A 19,156-nucleotide genomic window follows, 5' to 3' on the forward strand; every position below is an offset into this window, starting at 1 on the left:
TCTTTCCCTCCTTTGAATTAGGCAGCAAAACACACAGGTATTTTACAGAACTGACTGAACCAGGTGCAAGTGTCCAGGCACCCACTGCAGGGGAAAAAAGCTTTAGGGCAAAAGCGTTGGCAGGAGCTCGGGCTTTGGTGTCTGGTTTCAGTGCTGCCCTCCAGCAGGTCCTGGTGACCTCTCTGGAGAACAGCTGAGTTAATGCCAGGGTTTGACCCAAAATGAGCAGAATCAGGAGAGTTTTCAGGGCCTCCCATAGAGAGGGTTGGCTTCCTAATGGTGCAGGAGCCCAGGCCGGGCCACAAACCAGGTCTAGCTCAGAGCAAAGATGTTTATGAGGTAATTCCAACTGGAGCAGCAGGACTGGAAGGAAGGGCATAGGAAAGCACAGCTGAGACATGGGGGCCACACGTGGACACGAAGGTCACCCCGCAGTTACAGCTGCCGGGGCCTGAGGAGGCACAGCCCGGGCCGGGAGGCTGCACCGTCCTGGCAACAGCCACATCACAGCCCAAATCTCACCACAGAAACATTCACCACAAATCAATGCTGGCCCGGGCAACAGCGTTCTGCTACACAGATTAAGGAACTAAATTTGACCTCTGGCAAACCCGGGACAGCAGCTCCAAAGGCAGTTAGCTGAAAATTCCCCTTTTTGGCTTCAAACCCCCCAAAACACGGGCAGGGCGGAGGGGAGGTTCCAGGGATGCCGAGAGAGCTCCGTGGAGGGGTCCCGGGCACCCCAGGAGCTTGCCATGGGGGGGTTGTTGCCATGGGACGGGTGTTGCCATGGGAGTTGTTGCCATGGGGGGGTTGTTGCCATGGGGAGGGTGTTGCCATGGGGGGGGTTGTTGCTATGGGGGGGTTGTTGCCATGGAGGGGGTGTTGCCATGGGGGGGTTGTTGCCATGGGGGGGTTGTTGCCATGGGGGGGTTGTTGCCATGGGGGGGGGTGTTGCCATGGGGGGGTGTTGCCATGGAGGGGGTGTTGCCATGGAGGGGGTGTTGCCATGGGGGTTGTTGCTATGGGGGTTGTTGCTATGGGGGTTGTTGCTATGGGGGTTGTTGCTATGGGGGTCAATGAGGAAGGGGCTGCGGGACCCCCCCACGCCGCGCGCGGCTCTACAAAGGCGCGGGCGCGCTGGGCCCGCCCCCCCCTCCGCTGCAGCCAATCAGCGCCCGCCGCCGCCGCCCGGGCTTCGAGCCGCTCCCCGCCAATAGCAGCGGGCCGAGGCCTCGAGCCGCCCTCCCATTGGCCGCGCCAGCTGCCCGTCCGCGCGGCCCCTCCCCGCGGCGCCCGGGCAGAGGCGCCAAGGACACCGGGGAGCGGCCGTTGTCCCCCGGAGCGGCCTCCCGCTCCCTCCGGCCCCGGCCCTCGCCCCGAACCGCCGCGTCGTGCCGCAGCCTCGCCGCCCGCCCGGGTCCCCTCCTTTCCCGCCCGGTACCTCTCGCACCTCCGTCCGCCCCGCGCGCGACCCCGGCTCTGAGAGTGGCACCGACCGCCGGCTGCGCCCCGCCCGCGCGCTGCGTCACGGCGTGGCCCCGCCCCTCAGCCTCTCGCGCACTGCGTCACGGCGTGGCCCCGCCCCCCGCCTCGACGGGCACCGGGAGGCAGAGCCCGAGGGGCGGGGCCAGGCGGAGGGGCGGTCGCCATGGTTACCGCCGTAACCCGGGTACCGGGGGACCCCGCCTGGAAGTGGGGATCCTCACCGCTCCCTAGGAACCCCGGGGATGTCCCGTGTACCCCGGTACGGCCTGAGGACACCCAGTGTGGCCTGGGAACCTCTCAGCATGATCTGGGGACCCCCGGTATGGCCTGGGGACTTTGCTGTGTCCCAGGGACACCGCCATGTCCTGGAGACCCTCACCACAGGCTGGGGACCCTTGCCATGGCCTGGGGACCTTGCTATGGCACCGCCATGACCTGGGACTGTCATCACAGGCTGGGGGGCTCTCACATGGGGTGGGCACCCCCACTGTGGTGTGGGCAATCCTCTGGCATCAGAGATCTTCATGACCTGGGCCACCCCAGTCCTTCAGGCACGGCCAGGGGTCAATGGCAGCCATGGGGCCGTGTGGGGGTCCTGGCAGAGTGGGCTGTGGTGTGGGCAGGGATGGGCAGCGCAGGGCCGGGGCATTCTGGGGCTGGAGTGGTTTCACCCCGGGTGAATCACAGCCGGGCCAGCCCTGAGAGAGGCCTGGGAAACAGACAGGAAGTGAAATAGGCACCAGGAAAAACCCTGATAGCCTGCAGCCACGTAAGCCTGGCCACCCACATCCCCGGCCTGGCCGCAGTGATGCAACCGGGACACCCCGATAGGCACGGAGCATCCTGCAGGGAGCAGGGTGGGACAAGGAGCGTCCCCAAGGCCCCTGATCCCCCATCTCCAAAGACCACGTCTGTAGGGTGGTACCAGTGGGCACGAGGGACTGAGTGGACAGTGGGGTCCTGTGACCCCTGGACATTGGGATAGTGGGGACAGAACAGGGGACAGAGGGCACTCTCTGCCTGGCCTGGCAGCAAAGAGGAAGCTGTGAGGAAACTGGAGCTTCAGCACTTGCGACATCAGCTCCTCCCAGGGCGGCTGCGGGTGGCTGTGAGAGCGGGTGCCATGGCTGTCACTGCCATGGGGACAGGGGTGGGGACAGGGATGGGGCTGTGGTGGGTCAGCAGCCCCACACAGCAGCCCCAGAGTATCCCCATCCTCTGCCCCATGCTCAGCCCCTTGCCCAGCGCCACGGTGCTGTTCATGGGCAGCCAACCCCCTGGCCTTCCCTGGAGGAACTTACCAAACCCGGGTGTTGCGAAAGGTGGAAATCCCACTCTGACGGTGCTTCCTTCCAGCAGCCCTTGAAAACTGGCAGTGCTGAGGCCATGCTGAGACAGCAGCCAAGCTCCTCTGCCGGCAGGACAGGCAGGAGCAGGCAGCATACAGCGCAGCACTCCACCCACACCAGCAGGTCTCTGCACGGGTTTTTGCAGCCATGGCATTCGTCCCTGATCTGGACACGCTGGAGAGCAGCAGGTAAGCATGGCCGTGCTGGGGGAACCTGAGACATGATGCCACCCTGACACCATAGTGGCCATGGCTTCACCATCTCTCCGGACCTGACTTCACCATCCCTCTCTTCCTTGCAGCCTCAACGAGGAGATATTTTATAGCACTGAAGGCCTCTGCCCACAGAAGGTAACACTGGGGTGGTGGGGATGGCTTTGGGACCCTTGTAATGGGGAAGCTGGGCTCTCACACCCCATCTCTTCCCTCCCCAGAAACTCCGTCTGGACTCAGAGATGACATCGTCTGAAGTGGACATCCAGGTGACAGTGACCAATGAACACCCCACCTGGACCTTTCGCCGGGCTGCTGTCCTTGTGGTGGCCACGGCCAAGCTCCTGAAGCGGCCCGCGTACGAGGACTTTGTTGACAGTGACCTTGGGGGCTTCCTGGACAGGGTTTTTGGTAAGGGGCTGCACCTCCATCCAGGGGATGCTCTTGAGGGATGCTCTGGGTGTATCAGCAGTGCCCTGACCATTCTCCTCCCCCAGAGCCCGTCTCCTTCCAGCGGATGGAGGTCAGCTGCGCTGGGGCACCCGTCTATCGCTACACCCGCTCCCAGTCCTTTGACATCTTTGATATCGACCATAAGTGCTTCGTGCTGGAGTCACCCACCCAGCTGGTGGCCCTGCACCTGCAAGGACCCTCGGCCGGACGGAAAGGTGAGGGCTCAGAACCCCTACCCAATATCCCTGACCCTGGGACCACTCCACAGCCTTTTAGACCACCCCACAGCTGCAGGACCACCCCTTAATCTTGTCCATTCTCTCTGCAGTGAAGCTCAACATTGCTCTGTACCGTCCCCAGGCATCAGAGGGTGGCCTGGGGGCTGGGCGAGTTCCAGTGGCCTTAGGCATCAAGGGCTACCATCTCTACATGTCCTGTGTGATGAGTGGGGCCGAGCCCGTGCTGCAGCTGGAGGTGAGCAGGGGGTCCCACCCCTAATGGGAATGGGGGCACTGTCCTATGCTCAGCACCCCCAGGGGGTCCCACCAAGTCCATCCCTGGGTGGCTGGGGTCTCCATCCTTCCCTCACCTCTCTGGCTGTAGGAAGCTGACATCAGGAGGGACATTGAGAGCGTGGAGCTGACTCGCTTCATCTTTTACCGCCTGGACAGCCCCACCGAGGGCACCACCCGCTTCGAGTCGGCCGCCTTCCCCGGGTGGTTTATCTGCACCTCGCTGCAGCCACGCCAGCCTGTCAGCATCACCAACCACCCTGACCAGGTCAACATTGCCACCTACGAGCTGAGTGGGCACTGAGGGCACCTGTGGCCCCACACCCACAACCACCCCACTGGCAGTCGCCAGTTTGCTGCTGTATGTACCAAGTACAGACCCCCAGAACTCCCATCTATTTCAGGTGAAATAGCAGCTCTGGGCCCTGTGGGCCAAATCACCCCTATTTTACTGATGTATTGTACCCACCTCTTGCTTTTCTACTTATTTATTGTGCCCGTCCCTTGTTTTTAATTTATTGCAAACATTGCAGGTTTGTGACTAGGGGTATTTGCTGGGGACAGAGGGGAATAAAAAGTGTTCCAGGACATGCAGCTCAGCTCATTGCTCTAGTGGGCCTTGAATGTTGTGGGGGGCAGAAGGTTATGGGTGGGAAATCGTCTCTTCTGGTGGCTTTTTGGGGTTCTGGGGCTTGAGTGCAAAGCTCAAGGTGAGGGACACGACCTCTCAGGCAGACTCCTCAGCCCCCATGGCTACCCTGAAGCCACCCAGTGTCGGGAAGGGCGCAGTGCACAGCACACAGATCAATATAATCACAGTACTGCCCTTTACTGAGAGCAGCAGCAGCCCTTTTATACACAGTCAGGGTGATGACATGACACAAGCACATTGCTGACTGGTACCACACATTCTTCACATGCCACAGGGCTCTATCTAACTGGTTAAACACAGCTGTTTATGTGCTGTCTATGTGATGCTTTCCCATCCTGTTCTTCTTCTTTTCTGCTGCCAACTCCCTTATCTTTTGCCCGGAGCTGATCCTTTAAGAACCTTGCAGCTGGGCCTCGAGGCCCTCAGCTCACTCTGCCTAAAGCCAGACACTCAGGATTGCTCACATGTCCCTTTTCTTCCAAAGATTCTCCACCAACCCAGGACCGCTGCTGTCCCAGGCACTGCCACTGCCACCCCCCCCATGGCACAGTGAGCCATGGCCTGCTGTGACATCACGCAGCGTGGTGTGACATCACCTGGGGCATGACATGGTCTGGTGCCGTGTGGCATGGCCTGACATGGTGCAGCGTGGCGTGACATGGCGTGACATGGCATGACGTCACATGGCATCACATGGCAGCAGGTGGCATGCCATGGCCTGGTGTGTCATGAGGAGACACAGCACCGGGTGGCATGGCATGGGCTGGCACAGATAATATGGCATAGCGTGATATGACACGGTGTGACACGGTGTGACACGACACGGCACGGCACGGCACGGCATGCCATGGCATCACGACATGTCACGACACGACAGTGTGCGGCCCCTTCCAGGCCAAGCCCCGCCCCCGCATGCTAATTGGCGGAACCCGAGTCTGCCCCGCCCACATCTCCGCCCCCCGCCCCCTTCCCTCCTCCAGCCAATCACAGCCCTCCTTCCCCGACCGCCCCGCACGAGCCCGCGGTTTGGCGCTCTCCATTGGTCAGTTTGAAGAAGGCGGTGACCAATAGGCGCGAGGCGGCGGTTGGCGGCGGCGGCCTTGGAGGGGCCGCGGGCTGCGCTGAGGCGATCGCCCGGCATGGAGCGGGACGGGGCTGCGGCTGCGGCTGCGGCGGGAGGTGAGAGGCTGCGGGCCAAGGGAGGAGAACCGGGGCGGCTCTGCGGGATGGGGCACTGAGGGGGAACAGGAACTCACAGGGACGAAGGGGCCTCCGGGGGACCCTGTGGAGCAGGGCCGTGGGGGACAGACCTTCTGCGGGGAGGGGACACCCCGCTGGTACAGGGGCCGTGAGAGGATGGGGGGTGCTGGGTGCCCCTGGAACGAAGGCTGCTGGTGGCTCGGGACTTGGGGGGATCCCAGAGAGGCTTGGGTGGCCCTATGGGGCAGGTGGGCCGAGCTTGGTGTGGGGAGCAGAGGGGCTGGGTGGCTGCTGGAGCCTTGGGAGGAGGGCTGGGGTGAGCACGCTCATGCCTGAAGGGATGGGCAGGGGCACAGCCAAAGTGTGCACATGGAGGTGGGTTGGGGTGGAGGGGCTTGGGGTGGGCTGTGAGGTGCTGGGGAGAGCAGAGGCAACAGGGGTGCCCTGCTGCTCTTGGGAAGACTTAGGGTGCAATGTTCTCGGGGGCAGAGGGCTCGGGAGGGAGGCTTGAGAGCCCTGGGCACTTGGGCCATCAAACGAGGGTGAGAGAGCTTTAGGAACAGTGCTGACACTTCTGGGGACAGGCACTGCTGGAGCCCAGCCTGGCTAGGCTGTCCTGCCAGGAGATGTCCTGTATACACAGCCAAACTGAAGCTGTCAGGGTTGTCTCCTGTCAAGACACTCTTGCTTGTCCCACTTGCTTGTGTTAAAGGGCTTGGCCACGGTGGGGTGCAGGCTTATGGGGTACAGAGCCAAAGTGGGATCAGCAGCATCTTCTCCTCTTTACATTGACCAGGCCCCATGATTTCAGTGGCATCACGTGCTATGAGCATCAGGGAGCTCTGGGTCTGATGTGCTGCTGAAACTCTGGGCAGCATCACATGTGTGGAAATGCTCTGGGAGTTCTGGGAACAGCATTGCCAGGCTGGGGCAGAGAGCATGGGGTACATGCTCAGTAATGTGGTTGTGCAATGCATTCTTCAACTGTCTTCTTGCAGGAGAGCGGAGAAGGTGGTTCCAGGACGATGTAACAGCCAAAGAAAGGCTGAAATGCTCAAATGCAAAGTAAGTTGGGAGGATGCTGGGCTAGATGGTCTGTAAAGGTACCTCCTGACCCAAATCACACAATGATTCCCTGAGGTAAAGCTGGCTTCTTGCCTTGCCAGTGTCTACCTCCTTCTTCCCCCCCTGTGCTGGGCACTGCTGAGGCTGCACCTCCAATCCTGGCCTCAGTTTTGGGTCAGAAAAGAGACAAAGAGGGGCTGGGGGTGTCCAGAGAAGGACAAGGGAGCTGGGGAAGGGTGTGGAGCAGAAGGAGAAGGGTCTGGAGAAGTTGTGAGGAGCAGCTGAGGGCCCTGGGGGTGTTGATCCTGGAGCAGAGGAGGCTGAGGGGAGACCTTGTGGCTCTCTGCAAGCCCCTGAGAGGAGGTTGGAGCCAGGGGGGGTCGGGCTCTGCTCCCAAGGAACAAGGGATGGGACAAGAGGAACTTTTGGCACACCTCAAGTTGTGCCAGGGGAGGTTTAGGTTGGAGCTGGGGAAGAATTTCTGCCTGGAAAGGGTTGTCAGGGCCTGGCCCAGGCTGCCCAGGGCAGGGCTGGAGTCCCCATCATCCCTGGAGGGGTTTCAGAGCCCTGGGGATGTGGGGATGAGGGACATGGGGTGGGGGGGCCTGGGCAGTGCTGGGGGAACAGTTGGGATGTCCAGGGCTTTTTCCAGCCCATCCCATCATTCCACAGCAATTCACTCGTGTTTGTGTCCCTGCTTTCAGGGCACCAACCAGAGGGGGCTCTGCCTGGCTGCAGGAGCAGAGGGGTGGTTTGCCTGTTGACGTTTCCTACTGGTTGATATTCTGCCAACAACTCTGCTTCAGAACTCTGTCTAGGAGAAAGGGTGGTTCAGGCTTAAATGAGTTACAGCTCTGAAACCCATCTCTGCCTTGGCTCCTCACTCCCTGCAGACACACTGCTTGCAGGCTGCAGGGAGGCAGGCACCTTGCTGCAGAGCTCTGATTGAAGCTGCTGATGTGCTGGCAGATCTGGATGCTTGAAAGGGTGCACCTCTCTGGGAGTATTTCTTGTGGTGCTGTACTGCAAAGGACACTGTAAAACTTCTCCTTGGGAAGAAGATAATGGGAAGTAGGATTAGAGTCCATAAAGAACAAACCAGTCCCAGGTGAAAGAACAGAGAAGATTCATGCTCATTTTTTATGGCATAGTACAGCTCGTGTATCAAACAGGACCATACCTGAGCTCTTCAGACTCTTGTTACAGAAAAACATCTGCAGAGGCATCGATCTGCCCTAAAGGCTGAGCTGCCTGCTCTGGAGCAGAGGAGTGGGAGAACCCTGCAGTGTCCTGCAGCTGGAGGGTTTCAGTTCAGAGAGGAGGAGGAGGAGAGGCTGGGGGGCCCGGGCAGCTGAGGGGCTGGTGAACCAGCACTGGAGCTCACCCTGGCAGAGCAAACCATGGCCCAGGTGCCCTAAGTCCCTGGTGGCTCAGGCTCTGGGCATGGGGAAATCAGGAGCCAGCCCCAGGCAGCAGCCTTGGGGGCCTCCAAACCATTGCTGGTTCCTGCCTGCAGGCATTGCTGCCTGGGGAAACCATTTTGGTTACTTCTGTTCTCAGTGGAAGCCACAACATTTCTGACAACCTTCGATGTTGATGCTTTGTGTTGTTTTTGTTTCCACACAAAAGAAAAAGAATGAATGCTACTTCCTTGACAGCCTTGACTTAAAACTTCTTGTAAGGTCCTGTGACTGAGGAACCCAGTGGTGGTTCAGACATTTAATAATTTCTGCAACAGCTGTTAAATAACCTGAAATCTTGTTTGTTTTCCTACAGACCCTATTTGAAGAACCAGACAAATTGCCTGGATCCAGCCTTAGCACCAGTGTCTAAACTACAGCACGTAAGTAGAAACCATCTGAATCTTGGTTTGTATTTCATGCTTGAATTGAGTCTGGACAGAAGAGGGTCTCTGAACTCAGTGCTGAGTTCCTGACCCTGATGGGGCAGTCAGCAGACTGCTGAAGAGATGGCAATAATTCAACTCATTATTTTTCAGAGGAACTTAGCACTGGAAGATCCACCCACCCACCCACCCACCCACACACTGGTGGGTGCTGTATTGTTGTTTTGTCAGCACCTGCTTTGTCATTGCAGACCTTCACCGGGGGTCCACAGGCAGGACCAAGCTTTCAGGTTTGCCCCAGCCGAGGTCTCCTCAGGGCTGAGGTTCTCTCTGTCTCTCCAGGTTGACAGGAATAAGAAGGATGTTTCCAGGAATGTGGTGAAGGGCCCTCAGAGGAATGGCAAGCCTGGTGTCAAATCCACACAGCATGTTGGTCACACTGCTCAGCAAAAACCTTCAAACACCTCCCAGAGAGCAGCAGTGGTGCAACCAGAGCAGCCAAGGAGGGGCACAAAGCTTCCCCTGGGGCACGTGCCAAGCATGAGCCACCCTACCCAGCCCAGAGGGAGGCTCCTGACCTCAACCTCTACTCGCCCAAATCCAAAGAGGACCAAGAAGCCCTCACAGGAGACTGTCACCACTGCAGCCCCTCTGGCCAACAGTGACCATGCCCTTCCCAGGGCACCTTCCTCCCTCAACCAGGGCCTGCAGGACAGGCTGGTCTGCAACAAGGAAAATCTCCAAGCACAGGGGTCTGCTCAACCTGTGCTGAACAGGGTTTTCAAGTCTGATGGAAATAATCTTGGAAACAAGAGAGTCTTGGCTCACAAGCAAAGCTCAGTTATGATGTCAAGAACTGTTACGGGCCCAAAGGACAGAATTAGTAGCCACCAGGCTAGGCAAGAGCCAAGTCAGGATAAATTCAGGAAACCTCTGCCAGGCTCCAAGAGCATGTCTCAAAAACCAAGTGTCAAAACTCAGCTACTGCAGCCCCCCTGGTCACTTTCTGCTTCTACTAATTTGCTACATAAAAAAATGGGGGCAAATCAGGAAAAAACTCATCCAGCAAGGGAGGCTGGAGTAAAGCCACAGGGCAGGCTTCCTGTAGGAGGCCTTGAGCACCACAGCGGGCCCCCTCAAGTTAAAAGAAATTCCATAAAGCCTCCAGCCAGCAGCAGGCTCTGGAGGCCCACAAACCCAACACCCAGCCTGAAAGCAGGTGGGACCCTGCAGTGGCAAAGGCCTCTGGAAAAGGGGGCTGTGAAGGATGCCAAGGCAGCATCCCAAGTGACAGTCACCCAAAACCAGCCAGGCAGCACGCACAGCTCCAAAACTCCATCACTTGTGAGTGGTCTTAGGAGTGGGGGAGACAGACTTAAAGCAGAGGCACACAAGCCAGGAGGGATCCAGGCCAGGCGTGTCCCCAGGACCCCATCAGCTGCAGATCGTAAGTAAGTGGCAGCCTTGGCTGACTGTCCTCACCTCCAGGGGACAGCAGAGGTTAAAGTGTTTAACTGGGTGAACCAGTGCCAATCTACCAGAAACTGGGTCCAAAGTCCCTGAATTGGTGAATGCCAGTCTGGAGCTTGATGCCCCAGAGGAGGGAGGGCTTGAGATTTGGCAGTCTCTGGGTTCCTCTCCCACTGATTTAGCAAGCAAGAGAGTGCACAGCTTCTCTTCTTTCTCTTCAGAGCATGCTTAAACTTGAGGAATTTCCCTTCCCATCCTAGAGCTTGGATGCATTTAAGGATAGATGTACTGGTGCTGCTTCTTTCTGGGCAGCTGGAGTTGGCTGGAGGGAGATTCCAAGGGGATTCCAGTAGCCTGGCAAGTGCTGGGGTGGTAACACTGATCCCATCGTCCTTTGACAGGAAACAGCTGCAGGAGTGGTTGGCATCCAAAGGCAAGACATACAAACGTCCACCTATGATGCTGCTTCAGAAACAGCCAGCAAAGCTGTCCTGGAGAAGTACCAAGGAGAAAGAGAAGCAAGAGAAACCAGAGCAGCTCCTCCTGGAAAAGATCAACAACATATTCACTGAGTGCCTGAAGCTCATTGAGGAGGTAGGAAAGGAGCTGCTTGAACAGCCTCCTCCTGGAACATCCCAGGACAGAAGGGCCATGCCCCCCAGCAGCACAGAGGAGTTTGGGGCAAGTGCTCTTGCTTGCTGTGGGTGCCACAGGGGTAACATTGTGTATAGGAAAAGTAGAACTCCTCATGGAGTTAGGGAATGGCCAAGGGCAGGCAGCAAGATACACTCATGGTGAAACTGGTACAAAACCTGGTCATGTGGTTATGGGCATGGGAACAAAACCTCTGCATGTCTGTCCCTGCCAGTGTCCTGGTGACCAGCGTGCGTTCTGCACCAGGAATTCCTGTGGAAGCAGCATGGACTGATGGAGCCAGCCTGAGGTGCTTCCCTGGTGGACCTCACAGCTGCTGTGGGGCACCACATCTGGCAGAGCTGACCACTTGCCCTGCTCTGTGGTTTAGTGGCTCTGTGAGTGCCACTGAGCGCTCTGTCCCTCCATGTCTTTCTGAAATACAAGAGTCATTTTACCAAGGGCAAAACTGAAGCTAGAAACTTCTTCTCTGTCCATGGTCATGTAGGAGACTTTCAAACCTGACTCTTCTGAGGCTCATTTCCTAGAGAGCACTGGGAGCACAGTGCCATGCTGGTGGCTCCCCATGCCTCTGGCTGTCTCCAGGACACTGCCCTTCTCCTTGCAGGGTGCCCAGGCAGAGGAGGTCTCTGCCCTGCTGTCCCGTGTGCCCCAGGCAGAGAAATTTGCCAAGTTCTGGATCTGCAAAGCAAAACTCCTTTCCCAGAATGGTCCTTTTGATGTGACAGGGCTGTACAAAGCTGCAGTCTGCGCGGGTGCTGCGGTGAGTGCTGGGGGGGCTGTGCTGCTCCTCATATTCTCTCTCTGCACCAGCAGGTTTGCTTGAGATCCAGAGGCCAGGTTTTGGGATGAGTTGAGTTTCACCAGTCACTGGTGAAAAAGCCCTTTAGAGGTGCTGGTCCCATTGTGTCCCGGGACCAGCTAAGCAGATGGTGTTGGGTGGGCATAGACAGGCACTGGGGAGCATGGGAAGGTCACGCATCCTGTGCTGTGTTGGAGCTGGAACCAACATGACAGCAGCTCTGGGCTGGAATTCCGAACTGCTGCATCTGCTGGGGTTTACCCTGCCAAGCCTGTGTGCTGATAATCTTGCTTAGAGAAGGAAATTCTGCAGCCTTTGGCTGCTGTCTCCAGCACAGGGGCTCAGAGTGCAGCAGAACCCTTTTCTCCTATTCAGTTGTAACTCCAGACTCCATTCCCAAGTCAGGCCTGCCTTGACCTGCTCTCTGCTTTTCCTGCAGCCACTCCAGGAGCTCAGAGAAGTTGTCCTTGATATTTTGAAGGCTACAGACCAAACATCAGGAGGTAACAAGTACATGCGGGGGCTGGGTGGCATGGGCAGACAGGGTTCCCTGCTGCTGCAGGCAGGGAGGCAGCACAGTTTTTAGTCTGTCCCAGCATGCTGTGTCCCTGCTGACTTTGATGGAGACTGATGGTTGTGAAAGGCTGGAAATCTGATCTCAAAAATGGGGCAAGATTCCTTGGGGATGGTTCCAGCCCATCACAGCCCCACAGCAAGGTGCCCTTGCCTGTGTCAAGATGTTGTGACTCCTCTGCAGCTGCTGCTCTTTTCCTCTCCTGCCAGGGGACGAGGCTGTGCATCCCCTTCCTTTGGAGCCTACAACACCTTGCTCCAGTGAGAAGCAGCATGTGGCAGCAACTCCCTGCCCTACCAGGAGGCCCCCACTCAGCCTGCCCCTCTCCATCAAGTTACAAGTTAAGTCTGCGTCCAGGTAAGGCTCAGCTGCCCTCGCCTGGCAGCAAGCACCCTCTCTGCTCTGGGGGAATCCTCTGCAGGATTTACCCAAAAGTTCTTATCCTCCCTGTAGAGGAAAGGAGTTTCTAGAAGGCCAGGAGCTGAAATTCGTGACACCAGTGCGACGCTCGCTGCGGATAGATGGGGCTGGGAGCCACTACCCAGATATGCTGAAGGACCATGACCCTGTAGTGTCTTCCCTCAGTGAACTCCTGGATGCTGAGGAGGAGACTCAGTTCTTCTTCCGGAAAAACAAAGCTTTGCCAGAGGTGGCAGAGCTGGAGGGTTTGAGTTTGTATCCTCCAGAGTTCTCCTGAGAGGTTCCTGGGGGGGGGAAGCTTGGTTCCTTGCACACACTCCATTGACTTCTCATCACCCCTGGGATGTAAATACGTAGGAGTAGCATGTAATGAGCTTGTTTCAAACATGTAAGCACTGGTTTAGATATATATAAAAACTTGCAGTAGAGGTGGAATGTGTGTGGCCCTGTGCAAGGTCAGCAGCTGGGAGCCCCAGGACTGACCACCCTTGACTCCTGCTGGGGAATGATGCCAGACTGCAGTGCTCCAGGCACCTCCCTGGGTTTTGGAAGCGATGTTCTGAGGGATTTGCTCCAGAGCCACATTGAGCCCTACTTGCAGAGCAGCTGGGTGTTCCCCACTGAGGCATACACAGAGCCATGGGCAGCAGCACTGGCCGTGCTGGGGGGATGGAGGAGTGTGGGACCCAGCACTTTCCCCACCCACCCTGAGGGGGCTGGAGGCAACACACATGAGGGGTGCTGAGGTTCCTGTGGTGCAGCAGGCCAGGGTACCAGACGCCTGGGTATGGCTGAGTCCTTGGTGCTGGGGCTGCTGGTCAGGAGCCTGTCCCTGGGGCTGGCACCATTTCTCTGCTCTAGGGTGAGGGGAAAGGAGGAAATCCCCGATGTCACCTTTCTCTCCTCATCCCATTCTTTCCCTCTTCCTGACATAGCCACCACCAGCCTTGGCTCAGCGTCTTTATTGAGAAATATCCATGCTGGAAGAAGTCTGGGAGCAGGAGCTGTAAGTCTGGCTGAGGTCTGGGGAAGGGGGCAAGTGCAGACCCCCTGGGTGCAGGACAGTGCTGCAGTGGGGAGGTCTTACAGGGACCACCCTCTGCCCAGGAACTTGCACTTGTCCCAGCTGCTGGGTTGAGGACTTGGGAATTGCTTTTTGCCCCCCAGCCACTTCCCAGGCTGGGGAACAAAGCAGTTTTCCTTTGCAATGGCCAATTTGACATCTCTGTGGTGCCAGGAGTTTGAGTGTCTCTTATAAATAGAAAAGGGTAGAAAACAGAAGAGAGTCCCAGGGAAATCACCCCTCCCCCCCCCGCAGAGCTGGGCCCCAGCCCCACAGCAGGAGGGACGGGAGCTGCTGGGACCACCCTGGGGGGGTTCCAACCATACCCACTCTCTCTGCATGGAGAAGCTGCTGATGCCTGGGAAGCTGTAGGGGGTTCGGGGGGGGCCCTTCACCCACCTCCTGCCACAGTCAAGAGAAGGGCCCTTCTGCAAGGGGACAGATGTGACACCAGACACGAGCAGCACCTGGAAGTGATGACTGCCCATAGGTGGCTTGGATCCTTGAGTGATTTGGGGCCACCAAATGCCTTCCTGGGGGCTGGCACTTGCCAGCTCAGCAGCCACAGATACTGGGGTAGGCTCAGGCTTCTCCATCCTCCTCCTCCTCCTCACCCCCACTGGCATCCTGGATGCCTCCAGCAACCTGTGACAGAGGTTGGGGGGCTCAGCAGGCACAGCACTCCACTAGCATCCAGGGGATACCCCTATCCCATACCACCCACCTGCTGGCCGGGGTGGCTCTGCTGTGCCAGCCAGGGTGCCAGGGCTGTGCCAGCCTCTGCTGAGTCCCGCAGGCCATGCTCCACCGTTGACTCATGGGCCATCTGTGGTGGGAGAGGGCTTGCAGAGAGGGGCCACGGTGCTGGGTGCCCACCCAACATCATCAGTGCCACTCTGGGATACTGAGGCAGGTGAGCAGAGGGAGCTGGGAGCTGCATACCAGGACAGGGGGTGCCCGGAAGAGGTAGCTGAAGGGGTAGTAGAGGAAGTTGATGAAGGAGGCGGCGTAGAGGTCCGCATAGCGCATCAGCTGGCTGGCGAAAAGCGTTTGGCGAGAGCCGCAACGGAAGAGGCTGCCCATCTTCCCATAGCACATGTCCATCTCGTGTGTGACTTTCTGTGGGTGCAGCGAGGTGATTAGGGCACTCAATGCCCCCCCAGAGTGTCCCCTCATGGGCAGGATGGTTACAGGGGTCCTGGGTGTCACCTGGATGCGACGCTTGATGGAGCTGATGTCTGGGCGTTCACTGCTGCCACTGTCCAAGTGCCTGGAGAGGGACAGACCCATCTGGAGGGTCCCCAGGGGTGTCTGTGCTCCCCCCCAATGCTCCTCACCCATCCTATGCCCACTCACTGGTACAGCTCTGCCAGGAAGAGGTCCAGGCTCCGCAGCTCCTCGAACAGCTCTGCAAGGACAACAGGGCCGGCATCATCCCCCACTGCCAGATGGCACTGTGTGGGGCACGTCCCACTGGGGCCAGTTCTGCCCTGGTGGGGGGTAGGAGCCTCCAGACTACCCCCCTGCCTGGGTCCAGCCATGTCCCTGCTGAGCAGAAGCCATGTCCCTGGGTGCTGCTCACCGCTCTTCTCCGTCCAGACCTGCAGCTCGCGGGCCAGCTCAGGCACCACCAGGAAGGTGCGCCAGCCCTGCCGCTTCTTGGACTTGAGGATGTCCCCGAAGATGTGGTCCCCCATGTAGAGGATGTCCTTGCCCTTCACACCCAGCAGGTCACACACCAGGTCTGAGGAGCCTGTGGCAGGTAGAGGTAAGGGGACAGTGATGGTGACAGTGCAGGCACATCCTTGATGTTTCCACCCAGCCCAGCCGGACGCTCACCACCAGAGTAGATGGCGCAGTGCTGGAGCGGCCCGGTGTACGTCCCGACGCGCAGCTTCCCCGTGTCCTGTGGGACGAGAGGAGGGGGTGTGCTGGCATCTGTGTCCACCCAAGGGTGAAGCCACCTCACTGTGCCCCCTGTAGGGGTCCCCACCGTGTCGACTTGGCGCAGGACGGTGCCCTCAGCGAAGAAGAGTGGCTTACGGGTGTCCACCACGATGAGGTCAAAGTAGGAGCGCCAAGGGCGCTGCTGGGTCCCGGCCTGCCGGAGGACAGGGGGGGTCAGCAAGGGGCTGCTGATAGCATCCCCCCCACTTTTCACCCATCCCACACCAGACAGACTCACCTTTTTTCCCTCACTGAAGTCAAACAGGTAGGACATGATGGCCTGCAAGGACAGCCTATGTCTACACCACAGTCCCTGGGAAGGGCAGAGCCCTGCCTGTGCTTTGCTTTCCCTCCCCAACCCCAGACAGGCTGGACCCAAGCAGAAGGGGGAGGACCACACACGACACAGACACCCCCTACTCACGTCAGTGTAGTTGTAGTCACTGTTGGTGGCCAAGAAAACCTTCCCCACCTCCTTCATGCGGCTCAGCAGCAGCGGCACACAGGGCTGGCAAGCGACAAGTCAGCTCAGGGAGCATCCGGGGGGGAAACACGGGGATGCAGCCAAGGGGACCGAGCTGGGGAGGGGGGAGTCCCATGGAGGGGATGCACAGCCACTCACATCCTTCACCACATATTTCTCTATGTTCTCCAGTGTCTTCTCCTTCAGGCAGCCCTGCAGAGGGGACAGACGGGGCTGGCCAAAGCACTCCTGGAGCAGGGGAGGTACCTTCAATGTGCCCCCCCAGCAATGCCTGTCCCCCAGCCCCCCACCTCCTGCACCCACCGAGAGGTGGACATGGTCCATTGCCTCACGCACATCCTGGAACATGCTGAGGAAGGACATGAAGAGGTTCCCGTGCTTGTAGCCAGTGTCACAGCTGCAATGGTCCAGAAAAGGAGGGGGGTGGGGATGGTGAAGAGGGTGAAGACCCCCCCCCCCATTCTGCCCTTCCCAATCCATCAGGCCCAAGCCCCCCACCCACCATTTCCTTCTTACTTCAGGTATCTGGAGCAGTTGGTGAAGAAGTCCACAAGACAGGCATAGAGGTGGGCCTCTGCCAGGGAGGGGGCCATGAGGAGGCAGGTGGGGGCACCACCCCCCCGTGGGGGTCAGGAGGGGCTGGGGAGGGCTGCAGGAACAGGGTATGACCTCACTCACCCGTGAGGTTGAAGAGGGTGTTGAGGATGTGAAAACGCTTCATGTCATCTCTCTGGATGAACTTGTTGGGGTAATAGTGGAGGATTTCGGGCCTGGGGAGGGAGTAGGAACCTGCACCCCACGCTGCGGGACCCACACACCCCATGCGCTTCCCCAGGGAGGGGAGTCCCAGACTCACCCCTTGAGAAAGCGGAAGCCGTGGGCACAGACCAGCAGGTTCCCGTGGGAGTCTACCTTCAGCAAGTTCCCGTACAGGGCATCAAACACCAGTCCCCTGTGCCCCACACACCATCAGCAGGATGAGGGGGATGAGAGTGTCCCACCACCACCCACACTCCAGTTCTCCCCCATCTCCAAAACTCACCGGGTGGGGAAGGTGGGGTCGTACTTGTAGGAGAGGATCTCCTGGGGGTACCCAATTGAGACGAGGTGCTCTAGCAGCAGGGCAAAGGCCAGCTCCTCATAGTCAGGGGACTTGTACACTTCAGGGTGGAGAAGGGGCTGAGGGGTCTCCTGCCACCCTCCACTCTGCCCCAGCCCCTCTCCCCTCCCAGAAACGCACTGGCCAAGGTGTAGTCCATGTCAAAGCCGAAGCATTTTATCTTCTCCAGTGCCAGGCTCCGGTTGACAAAAATTCTGGGATCGGAGGTGGGGGGGAAGGAAAGGTGGATGGAAAGTGGGGGGTTATAGGGTATTCAGGTCTAGGGATGACATGGGGAGGGAAAAACCTGTTCTCCACCCGCAGCCCCCCCCCCCCCTTCCTCTACGTCCCCCCCCCCCCCCATCCTTCACCAAAAGGAGAGGGGCTGTGTGCCTTGTCCTGGCCCAGGGGCCCCAAAGTGAATTATTGGAGCAGAAAAACGGGCTTTTGAGCTGGAAATGGAGCCGGAGGCGGGGGGAGGCCCCTATTTCAGCCTGTCCCCCCGGAATGTCTATATGGGGGGGATTTCACCAAGACCTTTCCCTACTGCTGCATCCTGCCCCATTCCTGCACCCCCAGTGTCCTTCCCTCGGGTCCTGCTCCGCCCCCCCCCCCATCTTCCCTCGCAGCTCCAGGTCTTCCTGCCCTCGATCAGCCCCGTAGCCCCCTCGTCATCTTGTCTACGCCCCCGGCCCTACCGATGCTGACAGTCCCTCCGCAGCGCCCGAGGGTCGCCCTGCCCCGGGGCCGCCGCCGGGCCCCGCTGCCCCTCGCTGCCCATCGCCGCCTCCTCGGGCCGCCTCCGGCCGCCGCTGCTTTAACGGGGCTCCGCAGGACCGCCCCGGCCCGGCCCCCCGGGAGCAACAGCCGCAAAGGACCCGGGGTGGGGAACCCCGAAGCGGGGCGGGGACGCCCCATGCAACCCCCAAAACAGGGCAATGCGCCCTCACATGGAGCAGGGTGTTCTGTCCCCGCCCCCAGTGCATCCCCAAATTGGGGCAGAAACCCCCACCTGGCACACATCCACGTGGGGCACTGACCACCCGCCCCGTCCACCCCCCAGTGGGACGGTGCCGCCCCCGCGTACCCCTCAAAGGGGACCCCTCAAAGGGGACCCCTCGCCTGTTCTCCCCCCCTCGTGCCCCCCTCCCCGTCCATGCCTCCACAGCCCCCCCCGCCGTGCCCCCCGTGAAAGTCCCTCCCACGGCCCCGCCAGCGACAGGAGCGGCCGCGGGCTCCCGGCCCGACCCCCGGGGCTGCTGTTTGACTTCGGGGCCGCTGGCACCGACCGCTGGGGAATCATTAACCGGGGTCAAGGCCCCGATGGGCGCCAGGAGAGGGGCGGGAGTTGCGCTGCACCGGGGAGAGGGATCCAGGGGCCGCCCCCGGCACCCCCAACACCTGCAGGACCGGGACAGGATGGGTCACCCACGTCCCGCCTGGTCCCCGGGGAAACGTCCCCATACGAGTCCCCGGAAGACTCACTCGTCACCACCTTCGTCCGGAACCTCCCCAACCCCACGTACCCAAACACCACCGGGTGAATCACCGAACCCCACCGGGCATGGCCCCAAGCCCCTGGCTATCCACATCCCTATCTCTCCAGCACATCCCACCCACCTCGGCTCGCTGCCACCCCCTGCCCTCCCGCAGCTCTTGCAACACCCGGTCCCGACCCACTAACGTGGGCCCAGCCTCTGCCCTTGCCCCTGGCCAGAGAGCCTGGGAGAGGGGGTCCTGGGGATGGGGACATGGAAGGGGCTCGGCAAGAACAGCTCCTGCTCCAGGGCTGGTAAGGGCCAGGAGCTGCCCCACACGTGTAGGGCCCTGATAATCCCCAGGCAGGGCTGGGATGCAGGCAGTCCC

The 19,156-nt window shown here is 59.5% G+C and overlaps 4 protein-coding genes across 11 annotated transcripts in view; 2 read left to right on the forward strand and 2 right to left on the reverse strand.

Moving 5' to 3' along the window:
- The window catches only part of OGDH (oxoglutarate dehydrogenase), a 33,969-nt gene extending 32,412 nt beyond the window's left edge, over nt 1-1,557 (reverse strand). For 2 of the 4 annotated variants that reach the window (XM_030463947.1, XM_030463949.1), the window contains exon 1: nt 1,454-1,557. The gene's annotated coding sequence lies outside the window, so the exon portion shown is untranslated. Of the gene's footprint in view, nt 1-1,444 lie in introns of all 4 variants that reach the window. The other 2 variants (XM_030463948.1, XM_030463950.1) reach the window with 2 other exon arrangements.
- A 1,387-nt stretch (nt 1,558-2,944) lies between these two features.
- On the forward strand, nt 2,945-4,595 carry LOC103525680 (interleukin-1 receptor antagonist protein-like). Its single transcript, XM_008490643.2, has 6 exons — nt 2,945-3,025; nt 3,139-3,187; nt 3,271-3,460; nt 3,547-3,717; nt 3,831-3,976; nt 4,106-4,595. The coding sequence occupies exons 1-6, from the start codon at nt 2,985-2,987 to the stop codon at nt 4,316-4,318; spliced, it is 810 nt and encodes a 269-aa protein (XP_008488865.1). The 5' UTR covers nt 2,945-2,984; the 3' UTR covers nt 4,319-4,595.
- A 1,119-nt stretch (nt 4,596-5,714) lies between these two features.
- Nucleotides 5,715-13,030, forward strand: CKAP2L (cytoskeleton associated protein 2 like). Of its 2 annotated transcripts, XM_030463999.1 has the most exons (9): nt 5,715-5,845; nt 6,865-6,931; nt 8,708-8,774; nt 9,120-10,228; nt 10,649-10,841; nt 11,509-11,664; nt 12,143-12,206; nt 12,487-12,634; nt 12,731-13,030. In XM_030463999.1, the coding sequence occupies exons 1-9, from the start codon at nt 5,806-5,808 to the stop codon at nt 12,972-12,974; spliced, it is 2,088 nt and encodes a 695-aa protein (XP_030319859.1). In that variant the 5' UTR covers nt 5,715-5,805; the 3' UTR covers nt 12,975-13,030. The 2 variants fall into 2 exon arrangements, with proteins under 2 accessions (XP_030319859.1, XP_030319858.1); XM_030463998.1 differs by lacking the exons at nt 5,715-5,845; nt 6,865-6,931; nt 8,708-8,774 and having other exon boundaries at nt 8,790-10,228.
- A 1,164-nt stretch (nt 13,031-14,194) lies between these two features.
- Nucleotides 14,195-18,324, reverse strand: LOC103525695 (cytosolic purine 5'-nucleotidase). 4 transcript variants are annotated; one of them, XM_030464002.1, is made up of 18 exons: nt 17,989-18,313; nt 17,432-17,505; nt 17,234-17,351; nt 17,048-17,143; nt 16,870-16,961; nt 16,708-16,765; nt 16,495-16,588; nt 16,330-16,383; nt 16,132-16,215; nt 15,946-15,987; nt 15,754-15,861; nt 15,600-15,666; nt 15,343-15,513; nt 15,117-15,168; nt 14,970-15,030; nt 14,703-14,879; nt 14,485-14,586; nt 14,195-14,405 (listed from the first exon to the last, which is right to left on the reverse strand). In XM_030464002.1, exons 1-18 carry the CDS (start codon nt 18,069-18,071, stop codon nt 14,343-14,345), a joined length of 1,596 nt encoding a protein of 531 aa, XP_030319862.1. In that variant the 5' UTR covers nt 18,072-18,313; the 3' UTR covers nt 14,195-14,342. The 4 variants fall into 4 exon arrangements, with proteins under 4 accessions (XP_030319862.1, XP_030319860.1, XP_030319863.1 ...); XM_030464000.1 differs by lacking the exon at nt 17,432-17,505 and having other exon boundaries at nt 17,989-18,316; XM_030464003.1 differs by lacking the exons at nt 16,870-16,961; nt 17,989-18,313 and having other exon boundaries at nt 16,708-16,840; nt 17,234-17,370; nt 17,432-17,506.
- Between the last annotated feature and the right edge of the window lie 832 nt (nt 18,325-19,156).

This window comes from Calypte anna, chromosome 22 (assembly GCF_003957555.1).
Source record: "Calypte anna isolate BGI_N300 chromosome 22, bCalAnn1_v1.p, whole genome shotgun sequence".
NCBI classification, from domain to species: domain Eukaryota; kingdom Metazoa; phylum Chordata; class Aves; order Apodiformes; family Trochilidae; genus Calypte; species Calypte anna.